The 26661-nt window shown below is 47.8% G+C and overlaps 1 protein-coding gene and 1 non-coding gene across 2 annotated transcripts in view; one reads left to right on the forward strand and one right to left on the reverse strand.

The window, feature by feature from the left end:
- Window positions 1-7308: 7308 nt before the first annotated feature.
- On the forward strand, window positions 7309-7380 carry Trnat-cgu (transfer RNA threonine (anticodon CGU)). The gene has a single exon. It is a non-coding gene; the product is annotated as a tRNA-Thr (tRNA).
- Window positions 7381-11224: 3844 nt separating this feature from the next.
- LOC119460764 (Down syndrome cell adhesion molecule-like protein 1 homolog) overlaps window positions 11225-26661 on the reverse strand; it is a 31894-nt gene continuing 16457 nt past the window's right edge. The window contains 7 exon segments of the mRNA XM_049671795.1: window positions 11225-15800; window positions 16772-16962; window positions 18514-18690; window positions 19511-19699; window positions 20398-20490; window positions 25019-25259; window positions 26372-26442. Coding sequence (XP_049527752.1) covers window positions 15717-15800; window positions 16772-16962; window positions 18514-18690; window positions 19511-19699; window positions 20398-20490; window positions 25019-25259; window positions 26372-26442 — 1046 coding nt within the window. The 3' untranslated portion in view covers window positions 11225-15716.

Genomic DNA, 26661 nt, shown 5'->3' on the forward strand with positions numbered 1-26661 from the left:
AATCGCGAAAAACAACGGAGTGCACTGCCTAGGATGTACGTTGAAGACACCAAGACGCTAAAATGTAACTCGGAGCCCTCAACTACGGCGTCGCTGATAATTATCCCGCTGAGAAGTTTTAAAGAGAAAAAAAATGGGTTTAGTTGCATTAGTAAATTTACATTTCTAGAATACCGCGGTAAGCCAGAAAAGGCGCAAAAACGAAATACAGGTGGCGACGCCTGCTTTAAATACCTGCACCAACTCGTCGCCGTGACGTCATGCGTTTCGACAACGTCTGCTCTGGTCTTGTCAATCGTTTATCGCTAAAGATAGACTGCATGATTTTCTAAAGGAGCCAGTATGACTGAACTTAGTAAGCTGCGCCACGACTGCTCAAATACGGAAAAAAAAAATGCAAACCGTGACGTCACACTAACGTATAAGCGCGTTTTGTCTTCATTTGCTTTAGCAGTGATCAACCCCCTGCCACTAAGTTAACGAAAATGGAGTTTTCGAAGAACAATTTATCGGTCTAAACTGATTTAATGTTCTTATTTTGTTACAGTGTTTATTTTGGTAATGTGTTTATGTATTTTGATATTTGTTTTTGTGTTTACTGTACTGCACTATGCCCCACGAGAGCTGTCATGTATTTGTAAATAAATAAATAAATAAATAAATAAATAAATAAATAAATAAATAAATAAATAAATATTGAGTGATGCTTTAACCGGGGCATACGGATCCACTCGTTGCCACCGCTGCTCCTCGGTGTTTGCGTGGTCGCTATATTCGAGTTAACGCGGTACAGCGCAGCTCGGCTCGATCCCTTCGCGCACCCCCGTTTTGCACTGCAGTGCACTCGTCCTCCTCCACTGCCTCCTCCTCCGAGCGTCCGTTACACGGGCCCCGCGTTTCCTCACTGGCCGTCTTTCCGGCCGTCCGGACCGATTTACGGCCTGCCTCGGCTAATTTGACGTCGCCGCCGCCGCTGCCACCGGCTTTGCTGCGGGCTTCTCGTCTCGGCCTTTTCCTCGGCGGCCGCTTGCTGCGTCTTCGACCGAGCCACCACACATACGCGCTCGCACGCTTCGGTTGTTTGTTGATCTTATGCGGCGAGCTCCCGCGTGTCGTGGAAGCCTTATTTTCGGATCGTGCTCGACACGTCGTATCGAGTCCCTCCCTCCTTCCCTCTTAGGCGTTCTCGGCTTTCGCAGTTACAGTCACGGCCAGTGCGCTTCGCTGCATGGTTTGTCTTCTTCCAAACGCGCATTTTGTCGCCCTATTGGCTTTTTACAACCTTGTAAGACGTGTTCTTGCGCTCTTCTGAGTGCTGCGTGTTTTCCCCTCTTCTTGCTCCAATTTTGCCGTTGCCGCTTGCGAACGAGCAGCGAGAGAGAGAGGAGGGATGAAGGAAAGGCAGGGAAGTTAACCAGACTTAGTCCAGTTTGCTACCCTACACGTGGGGAGGGGGAGGTGGTAGTGAAAGAAGAGAGAGAGAGAGAAGAGAGGAGTCTTGATCGCACTTTCACATGCACTAAGGTACAGCATATCTACCGTCGGGCGCCTAAGTCTGTCGACTTCAGGTACCGAAGAAGAGCTCGAATGGCTTTCTGTGCGGATGAGAAACGGCCTCGCACTATTGCGGCTTACATTCGCTGCACAGCGAAGGAAAGAAGATATCACCTTGCATTCTCGTTTCGGTCGGTGCGCTTGCTGTGTTCACTTCCGGTCTGAAGCCTGACGAACCCGCCGTGGTTGCTCAGTGGCTGTGGTGTTGGGCTACTGAGCGCGAGGTCGCGGGATCGAATCCCGGCCTCGGCGGCCGCATTTCGATGGGGGCGAAATGCGAAAACACCCGTGTACGTAGGTTTAGGTGCACGTTAAAGAACCCCAGGTGGTCGAAATTATTCCGGAGTCCCCCACTACGGCGTGCCTCATAATCTAGATCGTGGTTTTGGCACGTAAAAGCCCATTATTTATATATTTTTTGAAGCTTGACGCTTCACGTTGTTGCACTTGACATGCATTTTTAACGTGTAAGGATCAGAGCGTGCCCGCCGCCCTGTCTCAGCGTCTATAGGGAATTCCGTTTTGAGGTAAACAGTGGTTGTGTAAATGAAGTCTCCAGAGCCAACGTTCCAACTAGGAGCCTTTCGACAAGGGGACAGTATTAGTCAACTTGTCGCAATGTTGGCTCCGGAGACGTGCTTTGTTCTAGCTCTGTTAATCACTTTATTTCTCCATCTTCCTGTGAATCTGTATCTTGTTTGGTACTCTGTTGTTGAGTACGATATGGCTGGTTCGATAACCGGCGGCGATTCCTATAGGGGCAGAACGGGAGAGAGGTATGCTTCGCAACATATAAATTAGCGCTAAAGGACTTCGAGTGTCGTGTTAATCCCGCGCCCTCCATTATATACGTCGTAACTCTGAGCCCAGGTGTTACATTAAAACTTCAAAGCTCATCAGTAAAAGAATGCGAACATGCAGTGAAAACACGGAACGTTTTCTTAGAAGGTTCTATGTCACTCTTATTCCGTGACCCGCTGATTCTGCTTTCGGCGAAACGCATTACTAGCTTTCCTTAAGTAACGTGTTGTTAAAATTTAAAATAAATAATTCAATTTTGGGACTTTTGTGGCAAAACTACGATCCGATTATGAGGTATGCCGTAGTGAGGGACTCCGGATTAATTTTGACCACCTGTGGTTCTTTAACATGCGCGTGAATCCTAATACACGAGCGGCCACCATCGAGATACGATTGCTTTTAATGTTTGAAGTGCACGTGTTGAAGTTTGTTTTTGTTTTTTCTTCCCATTCAAGTTAAAATTATGCCGGTTCTTCACCGGAGCATTGGACTTGTTCAGTGGTTGGGAGGAAGACCGTGTGAGAACACGGAGTGGTGATGGCTTGCCTTCTGCCGTGGAATGGTTTAGAAGACCTCCTTGAGTGAGAGATCTTACGTTGTCCGCGGTAAATGATCTTTCTCCCACTCTGCACTTAAATGTTTCGTTCGCGGGACGCTCCAGTTGCAAGGTATATCGCCCGGCCGAAAAAAAAAAAGAAAAAAAAAAAACACGTTACCGTTTGGCTTCCGAACGCTTCCGCATTACGCACGGTCTCAAAGAAAGATTAGCATTCCCGCACTGTCCGCCCGTATTGTCCTTGGTCAATGGACTCCGTGACAGCCGGTACCATCGCTGCACGCGCTCTTCCTGCGTGCTTCGTCTGGCTTCACCATACTTACTATGCTCTCTTGCGCTTTGAGCGGCGCTTCTTTTGTGTCCTCGTCCGCTCCCGAACCCCTTCTCATCACAGCTACGTGGCGCGGATTCGCCGCTTCCGGCCGGCACACACACCAATATCGCTCACGTCGCGTTTCTGGCACTCTCGACCTCGTTCCCTCCGCTGTGTGCGTGTGTGTACGGAGGATTCTAGCTGCTGCGCCGCTCCGTCTGATAGAGGAGCGCCTGCGCGGGGCGGCGGCGGCTTAATTATGGCGGCCGTCATGCGATCTCGGCCGCGCCCATTCCTCGGAACCCTTTCTTATTTCTTGACGTGTGTGTGTGTGCGCGCTCGTGTCATTATGAGCGCGCGTGTATCTGAGTGACAAAGCAGTCTTCAGCCGGAAGGCCAGTAACCCTTTCTGCGCAACGCCGCCGCTCGGGTCCCCGAGCCCTACCCCGCCCTTCTAGCGTGGATCAATATCGGTCTCTTGGACTGCAGCGACGCCGCGACGCGGCGCTCGTGGCGTGTGCCACTTTGAAACACGCGCGCTGCACAAAAGAATGGCGCGTATGCCGCGCCCGGCTACCAGCCGGGGTTGCCTCTATTTTTTTTTTGTCAAACCGAAACCTCACGTGCCATGTTGAATGAGTGTAGGTGGCAAGAGCTCGTAACATCGAATGTAACATCGTAAAATCGAAGGCCGGATTGTGTACGTGGCGAACTCGACCAGCACGACGAATCTGTTGAGTTGTTGTGAACTCAACAGATCCGTCGGCTTATGTCAGACGGATCCTGCTACGACATTGTGCACGATTAATGTAAGGCTAATTGACTTGTTCTACGAGAGCTCTCGTCTCCACCCGTTGTGATGGACTGCCACGTGAATTTACCAGAATAGTTTCTGCACGATCAGACGCTTTCAATTTACTTTCTCTTTTTCGCGCTGGTTGTTATTTAGCCAGGTGCGATCAAGTTTGTCAGTTGAAAGAGTTATAGTGCGGTGCTGGCGAATGCAAGGAAATAGTGGGAAAGTCTGCCACGCAAGTTTAGTCACGTCTGCCGCAAGGCAACTTCTATCACCATCATCATCATCATAAAAGCTTTATTATCATCATAATAACTTTGCCACCCTGCTCCGTGGCTACAAACCTATTTGTTTTGCATGTAAACTTTCTGTTCAGCCCCTGCAGCTCAAGCTCAGTTGCTTTTATTCTGCGTACTCATACACGGAGTCGTCTTCCACTCGCGCGCTTACGCTTCCGGCCTAAGCTGTTTCGCATTTTTCTAATCAGGGAGAAAGAAGCAGTTTCTTCCGTTTGGTGCTTTGTTCGTCATTTCTTTTGTTTTCTGATATTTAACCCCTTCAGTCATGGCGTAGAGATTTGTGCACGTGACTTAAGTTTTTACATTTCCGTGCAGTGGTTAAATTGAACATTCTGCTTACCTAAACTACCTGTAACTCCCTTTACCTCTGAGTGAAATGTATTCCCATAGACGACCGCTTTGGTGAAGGCACTACCGTGTTTGATGGGGCGTTTTGGTAGCAAATGCGCAATACCTTTAACAGCGAAGCTGTTTAAGCTAGCCGTAATTTGTGGTGTGTATCAAGAAACTACCAAGAAAGAAAATAAAATACTTTCTTGCCGAGGCGGGATTCGAGCCCGCGTTTCCCCGGTACCAAGGCGAGTGTCGCAAACACTAGGCTATACAGCCACGCTTGCAGAACATGCATTTATGCGAACCATATGATTGCGTTCGAGCGTCGTCGTCTTCGTCCACAGATGGCGCGGCGCGTTCGTACGCTCGTGCTCTGCGAGGTGAAGAGGTTTTGTGCGCTATGAGAGCGAGAGAGAGAGAGAGACGCATTCACGGAGCGGGTCTCCTGGAACGCGGTGTCGGTGTTGCAAGCTGTGCTATGCAACGCGCAGTGAAGGCCGTAAGTCCGAGACGCTCGAAAAGAAATTATCATCATAATGAGTAATAAGATGAAAAGTTCGCGCGCACTTCCGGAAAATGCTAGGCTACGATCGCCCAGCTTCGCTGTTTCAAGCGTTGCGCGGCCGAGTGCAATTTTTCTGCCTTTCTTGTAATGCTTGCAGTCAATATATGACCTGCTTATGTATTTCGAGACAGTTAAAGAGTTCTGAATAACTGACGGTACTATTAAAATATATTTAATTGCTCTGTAATTATGATGACTCCCTTGACTTGCTTTACATGGAGTCTTCAACAACTTGCCATAAAAGGATGTGAATTTCAAACATTTATCCACAGTCGATCATGATTCGTGACTGAATGGGTTAAAGGTTTGATTCTCGCGTGACTTTATTGACGGCCACTGTATTCGTGTAGCCTGCTGCTTTTCAAGCGGGAGGATAAGGCGGGTTGTGAAGTCGAATAGTGATTGATTGAGTTCTTGTAAAAATAATGTTCACCGACAGCTACTCGCCTCTTGACATTAGAGACGAAGAGAGTATAATGGTGCTTTTTATTCACAAATAAACCCAGTGATCCCATGCACGTCCCTGACGTATCCTGTAGAAAAGATTCAAGGATTGCTTTCCGCTGCTGGTGCTTTCTGATTCCACGCCATGTATGGAAGGTTGCACAGCGTCATTTTTTTTTTTTTTTGGCAAGATGCGTATTGTTCTTGCCCCTTGTTGTTACACTGCAGACTCAGTTTAGGTTAGCAATTGACGCTGCTTGTTCGAACCAGAAAGGCATAAGGTATCCACTGTCGGTTGGGGACTAATACATGTTTGTAACTGAGTTGTTATTGCAGTCCCGCCTTTACAGTTCGGGTCATGCTCGTGTGGAATGCCAGTACAAAGGGCATTAATTGGTAATGCTTTGGGAACGTACAAGCAAAGTGGCGGTTTCCCTATGGGGCCAGAATTGCGGGAAGTGACTTTTTAAGGTGATTATCATTCTTTAGGAACGTCACTCACTTTGCGGTATATACTTCTTATTTCTGGGGTTTTAATTACGTGCCAAAACCAGTTCTGATTATGAGGCACGCTGTAGGGGATGGCTCCGGATTAATTTTGACCGTGCACTTTAACGTGCACTACAACGCAAGCACACGGGCGTTTTTGCATTTCGCCTCCATAGAAATGCGGCCGCCGCGGCCGGGATTCGATCCCGCGACCTCGTGCTCAGCAGCGCAGCGCCTTAGCTGACTGAGCCACCCCGGCGGGTTTGCGGTATATAGGATTTTTGTCCGTATCTAACCTCTTTCACGTCAACTTTGACCACATGATATGCGCAACTGGGCATGCGCTACTGACTATGTGCCCGAATAGACGACTGGGGCTGAAAACACCCGTGTACTTAGATTTAGGTGCACGCTAAAGAACCCAGGTGGTCCAAATTTTCCGCAGTCCCCCACTACGGCGTGCCTCATAATCAGATCGTGGTTTTGGCACGTAAAACCCCATAATTTCTTTTACGACTGGGGCCATTGGTCATGCGCCACTGGACATGTACAGTCAACCACAAAAGTTTACGGTCCACGGGATCTCAGAAAACGTTCCATTCCCGAGCAGCCTGTAGCCGTAGCCAATAAGACTCTATACGACAGTGTTGTTAACATATTCTAGTCGAGCCCCGAAATGCAAATACCAGGCTGCGTTGTGAGGCTGCGGAGATATTCAGCGTTTTCTCAGATTTCATGGTCCGTAATATTTTGTGATTGACTGTACCACACTGTGTATGTTCCCGAACCGACAACTTGGGTCACTGGGTATGTGGCCTGCATTAACAACTTAGACCGTCGGGGTATACGCGCGGCTGCGCATGGGACACTGTATATATATATATATATATATATATATATATATATATATATATATATATATATATATATATATATATATCAATGTTGCCGGATTGTTGATTGATGCCTTCAGGTAGCATATGTGGGTTTCTTGACCAGTTGCCATCACCCAAAGAGATCACGAGCTCGTGACGCCTGCGGCAGACAGGATGTTCCACATCCGCCCCTAGGTTTGTGAGTGGTGGCGCTGGCTAACGCTCCCAGGGTTAATTCTAGTTGTGAGACATAAATACCCCAGAAAGTGGGTGGGAAAACGGCTCCGCGGTAGCTCAGTGGTGAGAGCATCGCACGCGTAATGCGAAGACGTGGGTTCGTTCCCCACCTGCGGACAGTTGTTTCTTCATCCGTTTTCATTTCCATTAATTTATCATTTCTTTAATTCAATTAGTAAGTACAAGTAATTTCCCCTATGTTGTCCTTGGTGTCATTGTTTGTTGGCTATATATATATGGCTATTCGTCAGTCCTCCAGAATAGGCTTCTGCACCGCTGGGTAGGTGCCCGGGTAGACAATCCGAACAAGAGCCAATAAGTGAAGAAGTTAACCTAGAGAGAGAGAGAGAGAGAGAGAAAGAAAGAAAGAAAAAAGAACCGGTCGAGTGCGGAGACCGAAGTGAAGTGAGTAGAATGGGATCAGAACGCGCATTGAGCGAAAATGATGTTGGTAACATGAATCTGAAGAAGTCGGCTACACAGAAGTGAATAATTTGCCAATATTGCGTGTCGCTAAATTGCTTCAAGGCTAATTGCATGAACGTCGACATTCTCCGTGAGACGGGTTTTGCCGGAAAAATCTTTAAGCCATACGAGACGTATCGAATCGGTGAGCGCCTTGTTAGCATCCTTCATTAGTCCTCCCAAACGGCAAGGCGAGGCCTCGGCACAGCAAACCCGATGTCCACTGCTAATTAGTTGACGTTAGGGAACCTCCGCGACCGTGAAATCAGATAGACTTGTTCATTTGAGCGCAAAGGCTAAAACCAAGAGCGCGAAAAAACGGGACACAGAGACGGAGCTGAACACGACAGCTCTGTTTGCTTGCTTGAGTTTTCTTTCGCGCTCTTCGTTTTAGCAATGGGAATACCGACAAGTCATCCACTCATTCGCGTAAAGGGAGTGAACCAATTAAATAAGCACGACGTGGCTGTTCTCTAGCGTTCTCCAGAGCCAAACCGTGGGCAGCCGTTTTCATTTGAAACATTCCTCCTTGTACGTATACGCTCAAAGAAGTATATATATATGCTGCTATGAAAGCGGTCTGTGACGATACAGAGCGCTCGTAATGGATCCCTGCCGCCTCGCGCGGTAGCAAGAAGGAAGCGATAAAAATGAACTTGACGACTTTTTTCTGAGTAGAAGCAGGTATAAATAATAATAATAATAAAAGAATGCTCTCTTGGGGATCTTGGTTGTTTGAGGGGCGTGTGCGTGTAGGCGGACACGTGGTGATGGATGATGAATCGGTGCTCGCGACACCCGCCGGGCCGATTTAGCCACCGATGCGGAATGTCCAGTCCCCGTGTGGCTGCCGATAAATTACCGCCTCTTCGTAACGTCACGTGAGTGGTTCGTGGCTTATTCGCCACCCTTTTGAAGTAATGAGCGCATGTGACGAAACCGTCCGTCATATGTTGATAGCTATACCTGATTTTTTTTAACACGAAAGTGTTTTATGCCGGGGTCCACCAAGACTTCACTGACGTATTTCCGTCACGGAAATACGTCATAGAACATAATACAAAGAAAGAAACCAGAAGAAAAAGTTCCACAAACATGCAAAATTTGGCAAATCGAACCTACGACCTCTCGGTCCGCGACGATAGATCGCCGAGCGTTTAACCCATTGCGCCACAAACGCATTTGCAGAGAGCTACACAGACGCGCCTTATATATCTAACACTCCTCCGTGTACCCGCTCTCTTGCTCGGGGCGGTGCCGCCGCCTACGAGCAGAAAAGAGAAGTACTGCATTATGACACTAACGCGCACCGACAGTGAACGCTTCGGTGGTCTCAGCACTACGACGCCTCGATGCCAGCATTCGAAGGGACGCTGGCATCAAGAAGCACTACCAACGCCACCTAGGTGGCGTTGGTAGTGGCGTTCACCGTACTCAGCACAGCGGAGCGTGGCCTCCGCAATTAGCTCTGAAAATGTTTCTGAAGTTGATCGCGGAGGCTGCAATTACGACGCGCTGTACGCGCTGATTTGACTCGGTGACGATTCAGTTACGTGCTTTGTCTTGCGCGTTGTATTAGTGTGTCAGTTACGTGCTTCGTCTTTCGCGTTGTGCTAGCGTGTGCAGCGTAGTGCAGCTTCCATATGCACGACGGTTGCTCATGGTCATCGACGTTGGTAGTCGTGATGGAGGAGACGTGCCACCAGGCGTCAGCGTGGGTGCATCAACGCCTAAGGGCGCTTTAGCCACAAAACACCAATAGACATTATATATCAATGTGCAATAAACATTACACTACTTCTGTGAAGACACGTTTCACTTTCGTGTTCTATACCGATTCCTATATAAGAGGGATCAACCACATTTTTTTTGTTTAAACTAGCGCGAAAGTAATTTACTCTCGTCGCCACTGTTCTAAAAGCAAAACTCCATCCTGAAAAATTTCACTGTATTTTTACAAGCAGTGAAAGTTCTTTGAGTTTGCGTAAAGTACTAAATTTATCCAGGAAAGCAGATTATTATTATTATTATTATTATTATTATTATTATTATTATTATTATTATTATTATTATTATTATTATTATTCTGCGAGAGAGGCTGACCATGCATTGCGGGGTGTTTCGAGGATGCAAGCGCACTTTCTCTTTTTATTTCGAGCCGGCGTGCTTTCTGGCAAGGTCGTCAAAGAAGCTACATGTGGGCTCATTGTTTGAACACCGTCCACTGTAGCGACAGTGCAGTACATACATTTAGCGTATGACAAAGTTCGTACTATTATATATGAGCACGTCTCATATTAAAAATGGTAAACACGTGGAAGGGAAATAGGGCAGCCATATCTTGGGCTGGATCCACAATGGAGGTTGCAGGATTATTGAGTATCACACGCGTAATTGGGCGGTACACAATTGCCGCTCGGTTGTGTGTCTGCAATGCGTTGGTTGCAGTAGTTGCTTTGTGCACGTACGCTTAAACTGGGGCATATTAGCGCAGAGTGATGGTGCAAGCAGAAACACAAAACAGACAAGGGAGCGGTACTATCAACTGTGTGATAACATGACAACAGGAGACCACCCACCGGTATATGTACTACTTGGAGCGCATGTGCTTCCTTGCGCCATCGCGTTGCAGCTCAATAATGACTATATATTTTACCCGACATAAAAATCGCGCAATCCAACGAGTGTTGTCCTTGAGGTCATACTAGGCAGTGTGAAAGCATAGAGGTATTCTATTCGATAAAGAAACGCCCTCAAAGACACTCTAGCCATGTTATCGTTGCTATTGCAAATATTTGGTCTCCTGAAGTCGCGCCTACATACAGTAAGGTGCATGATCAAACCCGCGTACTTATCCTTTTTGTATCTTATACTATTTACTTTTAGTAGACATGCTCCCTAAGGCGGTCGTTTACGCAACGTTCCGTTTGGCCGATGTAAACATTCCCACACGCATTGGGTTTCGAATAAACAGCTTTTGCGGAGCATATAATGGAGATGCACTCGTGCCTAGTTTGACACCCTTGTTTGCGTTCAGCGCAAACACGAGGGAAGTGTATTAACAACTTTTTAGTGGCAAATCTGTTCCCGTTTAGGGTTCGTGTTGGTTCTGGCATTTTGCGCTAATATACCCTAGTTAGAATGCCAGACCAACTATACTACACCCTTACAGTCAGTCTTTCTGAAACACGCGTCCACTTGGTGTTAAGCAGGGTCTCATAGATACTGAAAATCAATTTCTAGAATTGAACGGGAATAGAATAAAAGAAATGTTGAGTTTGCATTCGCGACATCTCGAATATTCGAACACCCCTGACAGCATACGGTATTAAGCGCTAGGGTAAATGCGCCTTATGCGGTCCGACTTCCGACACTCACCTTAACTCCATGAAGACTCCATGACCCATTGAACACCAGCATCGGAAGGTGTAACAATCGAAACTACTGCATGATGGCGAGACGAAGCAGGGCTTCGTAGTCATAAATGAACAGGGTGATGAACACTATAAGTAGGTTTATTGTATCACGATATACAATGAAACGCTTGTTTGTTTTCGTTGGAATGTCTCCATATCTCTGATGACTGAGTCACGCAGTACGCGTAAAAGCTCCACGTAACAAAGATACACTGCGATACCGCCAAATCGATATAAAAAAAATTCTTTTGTACATTTAGTGGGCACATGAACGTGTACTTTAAGCTGCTCTACCAGGAGCTGCATTTCATCCCATTCGTCTCCAAGAATCGAGACAGGCGATACCTGTGTTTTTTAAGGTCTTGCTACGCTTTCTTCTTCGACCTCTACGCTTTGTCCCGCGTAGCAAAGAGAGTATTTGCTATATCTAGACTCATAATACGAGGTAATGACGTCTGCCATGTACCCATCGTTGTTCACCGATCGGGAGTTCTTGTGTTTGTGTGGCCTGTGTTGTGCACAAATTTTTCTTATGGCACACTCAGCTTTAAGCGATGCGCATATTTTTTGGTCGCGTGCAGAAACAGAGGGGACGAGAGCTTTTAATAAGCAGTCACACAAAGGAAAGTACAAAAAGAAATAGAAACATGAACAAAAAAAAGGTGTATGGTCACAGCTATTCGCTCTTAAAAGAGCAAACCGCGGTATGTAAATGAGATTCTTTAATTCGTACTTAGCCGCACGAATGCGGCAATATACCCTGTCGTGTTGGCCCCACAATTGAGTCAAAATTGGCGGGAAACGCTTTCGAATGTCGTGCACTAAAGTTCCAAGATAAGCCCGGACGGGCTTGTAATTCGGAGGCTTGACTTGAGTGAATAAGCGATAACAAAGCAGGGGGAGCATAGTTTCGACAGAGTACGATGTGTCTTCGTCAAGGTCCTTGCTGCGACACAATAGGACTAGTCTGCGTTTAAGGCCTTTGTTTTCACATAGGAATACTTCTAGTTTGTCAGGACCTAGACGAACACAGGTACTCTTGCGGCCGAAACGTTGGCTTACGACTGAGGCTCTCTTGTTCCATTTTCATGTGTGATAGTGCCGCGTTTTCTTGTGCTGATGTTCGTAAATGCCTTCTGTAAACTGGCGCACGGATTGTGTGATACCTTGTGTATTCCTTCCTTAGAACCCTGGTTTGTAGTGTAATTTGTTTGGTGTGCTGCCTTGTTTTTTTTTCTTCTAAATTCGCGTTTTTGGGGAGGTAGGACCGTGCTATCTTTATTACGAACACTTTGTTTACGACTGAATCTACGTTGATGAGCTCTCTTTATTAATTTATTGACAAGGAGGAGGCGATCTGTAATGCGTCCGTAAGCATGAGTTTAATGTTGGCACGCTGTGTGTTAATACGAGTGTAGACTAGCCGCGTCCTTGCACGGCTGTACAATAGGGAGGAGCTACTATGGGGAATGTTCCTGCGGTCACAATTTCAGTTACTGAGACATGAATGTGCAATACCTTCAGAATGAACGTGCCGTTATCTGCAAGGGAATCCTTGCCTCAACGCTTCTGGCTTTAACGGGTTTCGTGTTGTGTGGAGCGGCAGTTACCGATGGCTGCTAGTGATTCTCACTTTGGCCAGCTGTGCAGTGTGGTAACGGTGTAGACAGGGTGTATGTACTCAGCAATGTGTGCTAAAATGTGCTAAAGTGGACAATGCTGTACGGAGCGACGACTCCAGGCAAACGCGAATAGACGATAAAATTGCTTCGTGAGTAATGACAACAAAAGGCGTGTTGGCGATATTACCAGTGTTAGTATGCACGAGAACTGCGCTTATGATTTGCGGATCCTATAGCAGCTCGTAAGTGCGGGCGGTACAAAACATGTACGACTATATATGACTAGACTGCGCTTCCGGCAGATTTAATGCCAGTTGCTACATGATGACGTTTCGAACGTCTGCCTAGTGTCTAAACGTTCGAGGTAAGTAGAAAAGAGACTGGACAAGTAATTACAGTTACCGTTGTCAAGTGACACATCGGTATATTTCACATTATAAAATTCGTGGGTACTGGTCATCGCAAGGAGCGTTTCGGCGGAAGAACAGGTCACTTTCCTTGCATAACTGGAGTCTAGGTCGTCAGTAGTTTCACGATCAGTGACATGTTTAGCGCCAACCAAAATCCATTTCTATTACTCCCTGCCTGATTTCTTAAAAGTAACGGTGAACTTATGCAGGCGCGAACTATAGCGTTGCTCCTAAACGCAATACAGTCTTCACTGTTGGATAGCTCTAGAGATAAGTGATCCAAAGGTAGCGTACGCTAACCACCTTTCATACAAAAGGACCTAAACCTAAGTCGGCTTCCGCGCACGCGTAGTGTCGCCGATCGAACACTTTGAGCACGCTACGCCGCCTGGAACGCTGTTCCTAAAACTTAATATTGTCGAGCCTCGTCTCCTTACGACCTCACTTCACGGAGAAACATTTATTACGAGGACTAGTAGCGTCCACTTTTCACTATTGCGGGCTTTCGCCATGCACTCACTGCAGGGTGCAGCGCTCGCGATGAGCAATCGGACCTCTTCAGATATCTGTAACAGTGCCTTACAAAAGACATGTGACGTAGGAGCTGTATGAATTAACAGCCGCGCGGCGCAGCACTTGAAGCGTCACCTATGGCTCCAGCATCTCTCGATAACAAATGTCCGTTTCCTAAGTGTCGGTGCGCTATGAGGAAGTCTTGTGTGGTATCACTTTCGTAACGCGTGGGACGACGGGAACGTTGAACGGCAAAGGGTTCGTGGTGGCTGTTTAGTAAAATGAAGCGCCGAAGGAGCCAGCAGCCAATATATGTTGCGAACGCTACAGGAACTTGTTTGATGCTTTTGTGAATTTGTGAACTGGAACATAAATGGACATCCTTTTTCGAAAGTGTGTAGGCGACTGCTGCGCCTGAACAGGGCTGTTGCCAGGTCGCGCGATGTCGCGATGTGTTGTGCGCGACTCCTTTCAAAACGCTAGAGGGTTTGCACGATTGCTGTTTAGCATTACTCATTCCTGAGGATGGGGCAAAAGCGCAGCTTCTCCCGACGAGAAGTAGGCGTAGATTTACAACAGGAAAATGAGTACCGCATGCGCACATACTAGCACGCAGGCGAAGCTGGTAGCCCTCCGCATGTCGCGTACTATATATTTCGTAAAATACCTTGCTGCTGCCGTTCGGTGCTGTAATTTTATCTGATAGCCAATGGCTGCTCGTTCCTTTGCTTCTTACAGTGTTCTGCCACCAATTGATATTTAAACAAAAGCTAGCGGAAGGCAGTATGGCGCTGCAGTCGCTCATTAGGATGGAAGTCACGGGTAGCACACGAATAGTAATTTCTTTGACATGGCCGCGATCATGTGGCTCCAAACGACTCACGGTTGGGGTCTGTAAGGCTTTAGGGTATTTACTTTGTATCTTTTCTGGTTATCTTTTCCGGGTTCAGTTTTATTTGCCTTGGTATAATTTCTTTAGTGACATTTGCAGCAAGCACATTTCATGGCAATCATTACTGTATTAAATAAATGCCCGCATTCGTTTTATGGGTTCGGCTACATCTGGGTAATGGGAGCCTATATACCTGGTAGGTTAGATCCGGAAAATAACGGCCTCCCTAGCTTGATTCCTTCTGATATCGAAACTATATTTTTTTCCCCGGGAAGCTGCGAAAACTGTCAGATAGTAGTCCGCAGAGGTAAGATTAAAAGTAGCCGCCCATTGATTCTAGGACCATAGTTGAGTTACAAGAACCTTGAAATCCTTAAGGAGGCGCAAAGACATTTGAAATTAACTCGTAGCGAGATAAGAACAATTCACGCACTACCCGTGATTGAAATATAGCTGCATCGCCACAGTGTAAGCTCCCGCAGACATTAGCTCCACGTCTTCTAGTAATATCATTATGAAAGTATATAGTGCCACTCTAGAACAAAGACTTCACGAAACATTAAGCAGTTTTCCGGCAAGAATAGAACTCCTGCAGCGCGCGCATCTGTTGCCACAGTGTCCCTTCACAGCCTACGCCGTGCCAGACACTCCTCGGTGCAGCATCTATAGTCTGTGCCAGGAGTGTGGAAAATGATCCAGAACGCCGGTTTTGTAAGACATACTACCAGCGAGTGAGAATGCGCAGAACACAACGCGGGTTCACAGCTGGCGAGGAAGTGTGCCACACTGGGTAGACCCTGCGTCTCTCCTGCACGCTCACGCGCGCACACACACACACATGCACACATTTGACGCGTCCGTGCAGCTTGCACGTCTCTTGAGCACGTGGGCCAGCCACCCCGGGCTGCAACCCCGATGTCTGGTCGTTTTGTCGCCTTCGTGCGCGTACGAAGGGGGAAGTAGATGTGGCCGAGGTCCGGCGCTTGTCGTCGCGCAGCTCATTGAAGGCGACTGCGGAGAGTTGTCTCGATCACGCGTCCCCGGCCCGCGGTTGTGTGCCCGCTTGTTCGAACAGGGGAATGTGCTTGAGGGGACCGCGTCTATTTCGGGCCTTGTCATCGCGTCGGGGCGGGCGATCACTGCGCGCTGTCGTAGTAAGTTTCGTCCATCCGCAGCGGAGACTGTTCCGGATGAGGCAGCGGTCGGTCCTTCATCGGGTGCTGCGAGATGGAAGCGGAGAGCGATGTCACGTGTGACACGACAGCTGGCACACGTTCTCGGTGTACGAAAAGGAACACGTGTATGCTATTATTTTATATCGAAACACTTAAGTCCTGCGTCTTATGTTTACGATTCTCGAAAGGCATAGAAAGTGTTCTCGCTTCGTTCATCTTAGTTTTACGGTGCGTGATTTCGTCCTGGACCGCGTGCCATACAAGGATTCCACTGTTCCTCTGTGTTGAAAACGAGTGGGATAATGGCGCATTACTAAGTGTTTAAGAGCTCATGTGAATATGGCGCCATCCGAGGTTCTTTTTATCAGAGGTGAGGTGAAATTGTGTAGCCCTAAGAGCGATTCTAACGAGGCTAGTTGACACTTATTCCCAAAGTGATGCAGTAATCCCGTGCCACAAGATTCCGCGCATACGTCAGACCGGCAGAGTCAGTACGAAGCGCAGATATCGTACCGTTTATCTGGAAAGCACATTCTCGGACTTCTCAGAAAGAGTATGACATACAAATAAACGAATAAAGCAATCACACGACATATATCAACGTAGTGCTTGTTATTTATCTGTCTGAAGTAATTTAAGAGCTCGCTTACAGTACTCCAAGAAGAGATAACATACACCTCGAACGCCCAATGAAATTGATTACATAAGACAACGGTACACAACGGTAGACCACACTCGTTTTCATCGTCTTATTGCTATGCTTCTTCCTTCTATATCCTTTCTGGAATGTCTGAGATCGCCTCCTGAGAAGAGACAGACAGAAAAACAATTCACATCAGCGCTTGGTACTGCACGTTCTCACGCCTTTTCGATGCCTTGTGTCACAAGTAGCGTATCCTCGATACGATTTTGCTGTGCCTCCTGCAAGGCTACTTACAATCTTCGTCATTCGTTTATGTGCACACGCGTAGACTGTCTCCAGGCAACACTGTGTCAGTAGCGCGGCGGCCTCTCACCTTGGGCACATAAGTCTTCATCTCCTGGCGCTCTTTGAGTGTACCCCTCAGCTCTGTGCCGTTGCGCATGGTACCTCCTTCGTACGGAGTGGCAAATGGCACGTCCTGCTCGGACATCTTCTCCATCTCCACGTACCTCTGGGACATCATGGTTCCCGTGTTCAGGGTAGCTGGGTCGTACCTCATGATCTCTGAAAGGGAACATGAGGGCGTGCGTCAAGGTCCTGTCAGCGAGAAAGTAAATGCTGTCCTGGTACGCCGTACGTTAAGTCGCGGAGGGTACGTTTCTGCTCAACCCTGACGAAGTACTGCATATCCAACCTAGTCGGTTCGTCTGCTGATTGTAATTCCGATTCCACCTTGCTGGTTCATACCAATTGAAAATGTTATTCGTATGGATTGAAAACATTAATGAACGTGAAATGAAGACGAAGACAACGGTGGAATGCGAAGAGAGAACGTTTGTCTTGTTTACGTGTTTCTACCGCTGTCGTTATGTCGCGCTTAGTGACTTTTTTAATCGTAATTAGTAGCGCAACTTATCGCAGTCCGTAGGCAGAATAAAATTGCGTCAGGAATGCGACTGGTCGCCTTTTTAGTGACGCTTCTTTTTGCCGGCGGATAGCCTGTATATGTAAGCTTCTGCATGATTTTGAATATATCCGCACGTGCGTAGCAGATGCCTGTAAAGCTGGCTTCTCTACTAACAGCGTGACTTGTGGGGAGAAGCCTGTATCTGCAATTCCCTTCGATTTGCTGATAACTGGTCCACTGAAAATATTTAGGTATGAGTGCAATAACATTAAAATGGGAATAATAAACGTTGCTACAAATGAAAAATATGCTGTAAAGACACTATCAGTCGCAATCAAACATCGTTCCTCTCATTTATGAGAACGGCTCTCAACTAATTGCACGGTTGCACTATCAGAACATCGCATACGTGCATGTGCTAAAAGGTCGTGACGCCTAGAAAAGCTGCTTGCTGAGCTCGATTAATAGCAGCGTCCAATATCAAGGTACGTTACGACAAATAATTCTTATCGGCAACACGATAGGCGAAGCGAACGTACGTGACGTAGTCCGAAGGCCGTCGACGAAATGTAAAGGCGAGTATACAGAATCAATCCGTATAGGTTGTGTAGATCAGTAAAACGCTATCGGATGAGAGTGGAAGGTTATCGAAAGCATCTGAAATGAGCGCTTGAGCCATGTCGCGCGAACCATTGAAGGGATTTCGCTACCCGCACGTCCGCTCAGTCGCGCGGTACTGCGGAGAAGCTGCAAATTTTCGGCCGACTGTTGACTGTGCGAGGTTGACGACGAGCTGATTACGAACATCGTAGATCCTCATCGTACGCAGCAGTTCATGAAAAATGTAGCTATTACGCGCTTATTCTTGCAGTTATTTTCTACGCGCAGAACTGAGCTCACCGAATATAATTTGCTGCGGAACTGACCCCAGTGCCGAAGTTTCTTTCTTTTCTTTTTATACCCACTAATTTATACAGGTGCCGTGTAGGCTCTACAAAGAGCTTCTGGAAGACGGGATTTGATATGAAGGACAGTTTAACGGATCAGTTGAACTTTCTGAGAATGGAACTAGAGTTGTTGGTCCTCTGGAAGCTGCCAGTGTACAAACCTCTCAGCGCTCTTGCGTGGTCCTGCTACATGCCTATCTTATTCTTTTTTTTATAATGCCTGGCAGCTCTGCTAGCTGCTAGCACGAGACTACTTCTCACCAGGCACTGGTCGGGGCGTGCTCTTCATCTTTCGGATGCAGATGCATGTGCTGAAGAGTATGACGAGCACGGCCAGCAAGATGGCTCCCGCCGGAATCATGATGGCCATGTCCATGTAGATGGGTACCTCGTCGTCCGCCTGCTTGTTCTCGATGGCCGAGCTTTCGTGTCCCGACGCTGCAATGACATCGTCTATGTGTTAATACATGAGTGTACGACGCTAGTATTTTGTCAATGTACGCTACCAAACTGGCCTGTTGCCAGCAAGGTTGTCGCGTGCCTTTCTGGCTGGGAGCGCACCACTAGTGTCGTCTTGTCGAGATTTCGGACACTGGAAAAAGCCAATTTCTCTACAAGAACGAAATGTGCCACGTGGTGAGATATTTCAAGTTCTTTTAAGTTCTCGAGTTTAGCGCATCAGCACGCTGTAGAGTCAACGTAATGCTTAACCCGTACACACCTCAAGCGCCTTTTTGTTTCTCCTGCAGAGGGTGCTGGATGTTTCTAGTTGGGGTGCCTTGAATGGGTGCTAGCTTAATACGCCTTCCTTCCAAACCATTCGATGTTTGCTCCTCACAGCCCGTGTTTGTTGAAGGTAAACCACTATAGATGTGTCTTCATTGTTTGGGTCAAGTGTAATGGTGGATGTGCGTGATGAAGTAATGTCGAAGTCTTAGGTGTCGATACAGGGAGCTTTACTGGAATAAATTTCTTGCAATAAACATTGTCATTTTGATCTAGATGACATTAAATCCGGATAATCTTGATTTGTATTGCTATTTCGAAGCCAAATGCTGCCACCTACTTGTGTCGAGTGTAGAAGAGGCTCTCAGCGCAGGAGAGAGATGAAAGGGAAAGCAGTAATTGAAAGGAGTAAAGAGCTCATGAAAGCAGGAGTAAAGCTGTAGTACGAGAAAGACAGATCACGGCGCACGCTGCATACTTGCGCGGAAGGAAGCCTCTGGGTTCGAAAACGGCCTGACGGGCCCTCGCTTACCGGTACTCTCGGTCTTGACCAAAAGTATGGCGCTCGGGTCGCCACGTCCCAGCACGTTGGAGGCGGTCACGTAGACCTGGTACACATAACCTGGGTGCAGGTTGGTCAGCGTGTACGTGTTGTTGGCTGTGTTCACGATCGGGAGTTCCAGCCACGTGCCGCCTTCTTGCCTGTAGTGGATGTTGAAGCCTGCAGCGAGAATGGAAGCAGGCACAATTCGACGAATCACTGTGTTCTGCCTCTCTTGTTTTGGCGGCGTTTTTTTGTAAATCGTAAATTACAGCTTGTTTCCCGAGCGGCGTTGCGATTTCGTTGTCGCGCAAAGTTCGTGTGCGGGTGCGTTCCACAGACGGCTGCCGAAGCGCACGCTTCAGGCTCACTTTAAATGGCTGGTATCAGAAGTTTAGTTCGTTTTCATTACACACATCTTTCTTTTTCTCTTTGTCTTCGTATAATAACCACCGCCATCTAAAAGCGGCAGCAATCTGTGTGGTGCTCGTTAAGATAAATAAGAAAGAAAAGCAATGACAATGGTGTAGTGAACTCCATTCTCGCCCATGTAGATTGTACACCTTGTATTGAAAAAAAAGAAAAAAAAACAGGAAAAAAAAGATTTATGCACGTGCGAAAATCTTGAGGACTTAAGAGCGCCCAGAGGTTCCTATTTGGGGGCTTGTTCAGCGCCTTCCACATCACATTGGATTGCACTTACACACAACTTGAGTGAATCTTGGTTTCGCGCATGTAGTGATCTTTCTATCCGGCTGCGCTGTACTGCTCAGGATAAGCGTTTTTGATGCAGTCATTGTTAGCAGCACTTGAGGTTGCTTATTTTACACGTCCCTTGAAAAATGTGTCATCTCGCTTCGCAGGCAGTGTGTTCTCACCTGTAACGTCGCTGCTGGACCTGATCACCCACCGGAGCGTCATGGTGTCGGCGCTCACTCCAGTCACGAAAAGCCGCGGAGCTTCGGGAACATCTGCTAGGGACGTCGGACGCAAAGTGGTACGTGAGTTTCAGTAAATTGTTTTGCTAACTGGTTATTCTATGTAGTGCAAAGAAATAGGAAAGCGGAAGTACCCACGATTGATGTCAGGAGTGCATCAAAGCGCACACCTTTTAAAATGTCGCCCCACAGTTTCCGAAGAGGTAGGGTGCGAAATAAGATTATCGTTCAGAACTTTTAATTCTATTGGCTCATGTGTATGTACAGTGCTCACGGATTGAAACGCGACAACAATTTAGGCCTAACCAATGCACATGCTTTTGTTTCCACCGTCGGTAGTTTGTTTGACACCGGCGCAATCTCGACTCGTACGCTTATATCAGAGTCCAAGTCACCTTTCGGGACAAGATTCGAAGCAACAAGGCATGGTACTCTCGAGTAATTGCACAGAAAAAGAGTTCTACCCAAAACGTGCATGTCGCGTTTCAATCCGTGAGCACTGTACTTCTTTCACACGTATGAAACGATCTGAAGACAGAAAGACGAAGAGGAGGACGAGACGCCGCCGCTACGTTTTCCTTTCTTCTGGTACATTTTTGCATCGACCGCCTAGTATATAGAAAAGGTCGTGCCCAATCGTTTTAGAAATGTCACGTTGCCTGCGAATGCGCGGCCACAGTTGAAGGCAGTGGCATGTATTGGAGAATAGTGTGTTTATACTTGCGGCTATTGCCTGGCCTATACTTATTTACCTGTGCAGAGGGGCCGTTTAGTGTCTACATTTTTTAAAAGAAATCGCTGCATTGGAGTTCGTGTGGAGATTTTCACAAAAACAAGAGTGGCTTGTTTTCCGTATACGTGTATGCGCTAATGCTGTGGAGCAGGGAATGTTCTGGTTTATATAGACAGTGATGGCAAACTACGAGTTAAGAAGGAAAAATGAAACGCTAGGGCGTGATTGCGCTGGATTTTTCGTACACGTGTTGGATAAGTGATGAACGTGTTCACGCCTTCAGAACAATGTGGGTTTGCTGCAGATTTCGTGCGCGTATTGTGAGTAGGACTATGGCACTGTAGTTTGTATAGGTTCACTGGTGGCACGTCCATTACCTTGTCGTAGGTGTATATGTTCCTTGTTTGTTTGTTTCGTACATTAAGGGTAGGTGAGAGTGGGTGTGCTGCGATATTGGTAAGCGGTCACTGAAAGTTTAAAAAGTTTGAGTGAATGCTTTTGAGGAAGCGCACGCACTACACATTTCAATGACTGCTGGCTTCCTCCGCAGCAGCTCAATTCACTTATCGAGGCGGCACTTGCTTTTCTTTTTCGCATGGCCTCCTTGGTGTGTGTTCACGACTAAACCCAAGGGCGACGAGATGGAGGGAGAGGGGTAGAGGAGGGGAGAGGGTAGGAGGAACCATTTATAGTCAAAGAAACAACTAGCTTCATCGAGGCGAGTCGTTTCCGGTCGGTCGTGGCGTTGTTTTGGGCCTCACCGTGGACACCGCGTGTTCTTATACGAGGACGCCCTATGTCTCGTGTTTCCGTCTGTCCTCGGGGCGTCACTTTCGCTCGCCCTCATCCGCCGCCTCGCACGCAGACTCTGCGAGGCGGCGCTGGCGCTGGTGAGTGTTCCGGCAATTAGCGGCACGTACTACGCATCGGGGAAGCTCCGCGAGCCGATTGCAGCGAGAAGGCATCACTGCCGTTCGACGTGCCCACCTACAACATACACACGCTGCAGCTTCCTCACTAGTAATGCATGATCGGCGGCAGCGTCCGGTCTCACGGGCAACACGCCAAGACGGCGGACGGGGAAGGATTCACAGCGGTGCACGCTCGTTCGCACGCGTATGGAGGAAGGGCGCCCTGCTTCGCTCTTTCTTCATCGGTGCACGTATTCTTGACTTTCTTCGGAAAGCGGCTACGGCATCGGCTCCCGTACCGCCCTGCGTCATTTCTGTTTCCTTCGCCCCTTTTCTTTCTTTTGCTTACGCTCGCCACTTAGCTTGTTTGCATGGCGCCTCTGCGCTGTTACTACACCGGAGGCCGCAGTGGGGCGGGACGGGGATATATTTGCCTCGCGCGCGCGCAGCTTGCGTGCGGTCGGGCTTTTCGCACGTGTGCTGTATAGGCGCTGCTTCGGCGGCACGTATACAGTCGTTGCCTGAAGATAACGGGCGGATGCATGGAGGCTAATAGCGAGAGAGCCGGTTGTGAAGGCGAACTCTCATGCTGCGCGCTTACGTGCTTCTGTATGCGCGAAAAGAAAACAAGGTATACCGTGGAGCCGTACGGGACGCGGCGAAGAACGCGAAGCAGTAAAAGGATTTGCGCGCCGTCGCCACATTGACCTCGTTACGTGTTTCTCTGTGGCAATCTCCTTTTCGAAAAGTAGGCTCAGTGGTCTGATCGTTCGGTGTGTATGTTTGTGCACGACAAATCGAAATCCCCTAACTCGTGCTTTGAGTTGTGATCGGGCCTTTCGGCGTCGTTTACACGGCCGTTAGTAAAGAAACATGGCGTTGTTTACGGGAGGCCTCGGGTACACGTAGGCTTTTGAGGCATGTTTCTCTGCCTTAGGGCAGCACTTATAGGGATATGATCAATAGGCATTCTTTTTGCACTGTTTTGAGAACTGAGAAGTTTTGTTCCGTGAGTGTCGGTCCAGGCCGTTACAATGACATGTCGAGCATTAATGTTACTCTTCTTTGACGAACATTCCAGCCTTGCTCCGCGCTCTTACGTTCTCATTCCGACATAGTTCACAGTGAAGCATTACGCTTTTGTAGTTGCTATGGCGTTACATTAGTTCAACGGGTCACCAAGTGTGATAAATGGCGTGACTTAGGTAGACATCACTGTGCTGACAAATACGTTTAAGCCAAAGCGTGGCTGGCAGTCTGTGGGAATATTCCTACAGCTGCGTACCTCGGTTTCACTGCAGGAACGTTGCAAAAGAAAAAGAAAGCATATAAAAAGAAACGACGCGGCGGCAGGCAATGCATAGCTTTTCTGTATGTGGCACATGTGTCTCTACCCTGGCGCCTCTCTGGCACCTGGATGCGGTTAGCTCAGAGCGCGCAAGCTGTTGCTATATACGGTTACGTAACACAAGGGTCATATCTAGTTCTTAAAAAAAGTAACAAAAAAGTAAAAAAAAGTAAAAGGAAGTGTTTCTGAAACTCATGCACATGTTCGCTTCGATTACGGCTGCTAGGAGGCCTCATAGCAACGCATACGCGTAGCGATAAACAAGAGAGAAAAAGCACTTGTGTCACCTTATGAAACCACTCTGTATACATACTTAATGTGGAGGTCGTGCCTGGGTGGAGTTAGCGGACATCGGCAGCGTGATTTATAGCTATGCCTATGGGATGGAGCTCTGCTTCGAGCGTTCTAATTAAAGTAAAAAAAAAAAGCACTTATTATTAGCTCTGTTTCAAGTCCTCGGACAGCGCACTGTCATTTGGGAGATTAGTATTTGAAATATTGGAGACTTGTCATTATTCCTTGCGCCGCCTTCACGAATAGTTGCGTCGCCTTCCTGTATGTATTGTCACTGTGAATTATTTTCTATTGTGTGAGTGTGCTGTGCCCGACCCAAGAATCTTCGCCGCTGTGAGCTTGGCAGCGAGTATCACAACACCTGTTGTCAAAAACGATGACGCATCGTTAACCATGAGGCGATAATTGTCATCCTACAATGATCTACAAGGCATGCCAGTGGTACCAGCTGCGCACTGCAGTTCCCCTCACTTCTCTCATTAACTTCAATGTTAATTTACGGCATATTGTGTCTGTTATTTATGCTAAATTAAATTATGGAGCGTTATGTCCCGGAGCTTCACAGTGGGCTATGGTGGAGTGGAGGGCTCAGGATCAATTTTGACCAACTGAAGATCCTTAGCGTGCATCCAACTTCCAAGGTACGGTACACGGAATCGGTACTGTTTAAATACGACCAGTGCAACCGGGAACCGGACAGACCCTCTCGTGTTGTTTGTGTGTCTCATCGCATTACCTACTGCATGCACGAACATTCTGACGCTCGATAAGCCAACCAGGCCGGCTTAGGACGATACCTGCCAAGCATCATTTTCCGCACTTGTGGCATAGGCAAGCCTGAGTAGTTTTTCAGCAATTAGGCTGCGGTCTACTGCCGGGTAAATAAACTGCTGGGTGTAATACGCTGGAAAACTGTGGGGGGAGAGGTATTCTGTAAGTGTCTACCTAAGTGGACATATCCATTTCGTCTGCTGCTGAAGTTCTGATGGGCTGGGCTGGGGGTGCACGTTAGAAGCGAGACAGGCGCTCCAGCCAATCAGCACTTCAGCAGCAGACGAATTGGATATGTCCGCAAGGTGGACACTTACCAAATCCCCCCCTAATGACCTAATTTCCTAGAGTGAAGGTCCGAAGTTTGCACCGATCAACACCACCAATTTCGCAACTCGCAACCACTGGAAAATCACGCAACGAATATAGGATGAAAGGGGCACTGGCGTTCATGTACTCAGTGTCACCGAGAGTGACCTCGCGGTTTGCTTCAGCGCATCTCACCTCCGTCCATGGTGCGCACGGTCTTTTCCTGCGAGGCTGGTCCCGAGCCGGCGCTGTTGTACGCCTTGAGCACGAGCAAGTACTCGGTGCCGCGCTGCAGGCCTCCGAGCAAGTACTCGTGGCTGGCGTTGTTGGGCGACGCCTCCACTCGCCGGTACGAGAACGGAGACTCCGTGTCCCTGGGCCGGTAGCCGATGTAGTAGCCTAGTAGGTGGCCGTTCCAGTGCTCCCTTGGCGGTGCCTGCGTACATTCGGGGCAGGGCGCGCACACTTGGTGTTCATTTTACTAATCAGTTTTCCTGTCCGCACAAAGGGATGAATCGGTAACTATAGAATATGTGCAGAAACTGCAGGATAATGCAACGATTCATTTCCATGCTGTTCCTTTTCTCGCTTCGTCGGCGAGCGGCACGCCGCCCACGTTACCGCTGGGATCGGCCGACCGTGAACGGTGGATGGAACAGCCATGTAATTGAACAAAAGGAATCCTTGCATTATACCGGCCTATAATTCTGCGTAGAAAGTGTATGAACTGTATGCGTTCACTCTACCGCGGCAGGAGATGAATGTTCGTTGCTGCAAATTGTAGGGTCGTTCGCGCCGTTGCTCTAGTGTAGGCATTTCTATCTTCAAGATGTCGCATAGTTAGGACAAAAGGCACCATCGGGACACGTAAACACTTTAGACGGCGTCGCTATGGCAACTAACGTGAGAAAGAAAGCCAGTTTCACATGTCAGAAAGTCAGACGGGACAGCTGGATCACAGGATCACAGGAAGAATTACATTGCCTCGACAGGTAAATTTAGAAGATTGCGGTATATTTTGGCAATGAAATCATGTCTCCCACACAATACGGAATGAGGCAGCGTGATCCTTTGGCTTGGGACGTGCGAAGGGGGCAGAACTGTAGCGTTTGGAACATTGTTACTTTTGGTTTACGATACCGAGGACCTCTGCTGAATTACGATGGGATTCTTAGTAAGAGCCCACTTCTCTAACAACCTTTCCACCTTATGGCGGTGTAGGCGCACAACAGAAGGGGCTGCAGTCTGGAACTGTTCTCTTAGTCATTGGATGGCTGTGTGCTTTGAGGCGTCAGCATCTTTGCTTCATTGGTGCTACTTCAATCGCGCAGTGTATTTGATCTCGTTTTGAGTTTTTCGTGTGAGCAGGAGCGTTTTGGCATCGCGGAGAGGGGGTGGGGAGGGGGTGTAGGAATCTTTGTTGTCGGTGCTGTTGCTGCAGAAATATACCAGGTTAAAAGACGGAACAGTTAGGGGCTCAGAGGCTCTGCGTTCTTAAGGAATGAGTATCGTGATTAGAAGCAACGGAAATGACGAAATGGTGCTTGCCTTCCAAGATATGTACACAGTTGAAGGACCTTTCATCTCCACCAGAATGTCGACAGGTGCTGCTTCAGGCTCTGTGTGAGAAAACAGTAGTGGAAGAAAAATTACGTAAAACCGCCGGTGCATCGAAGAATCGGGAGCTGCGGTAGTAACGTTGAATATCTCTAATAGCATAGTATGTATTTACTACACTCGTACTAGCAGCGTCGGTCATACCACCTCGTCTAACTTAGTAATTGGCCCAAATATTTATTATCAACCGAATGGCAGCGGCTGTTACAGACTCGTTCATG

This window comes from Dermacentor silvarum, chromosome 8 (assembly GCF_013339745.2).
Source record: "Dermacentor silvarum isolate Dsil-2018 chromosome 8, BIME_Dsil_1.4, whole genome shotgun sequence".
NCBI classification, from domain to species: Eukaryota; Metazoa; Arthropoda; class Arachnida; order Ixodida; family Ixodidae; genus Dermacentor; species Dermacentor silvarum.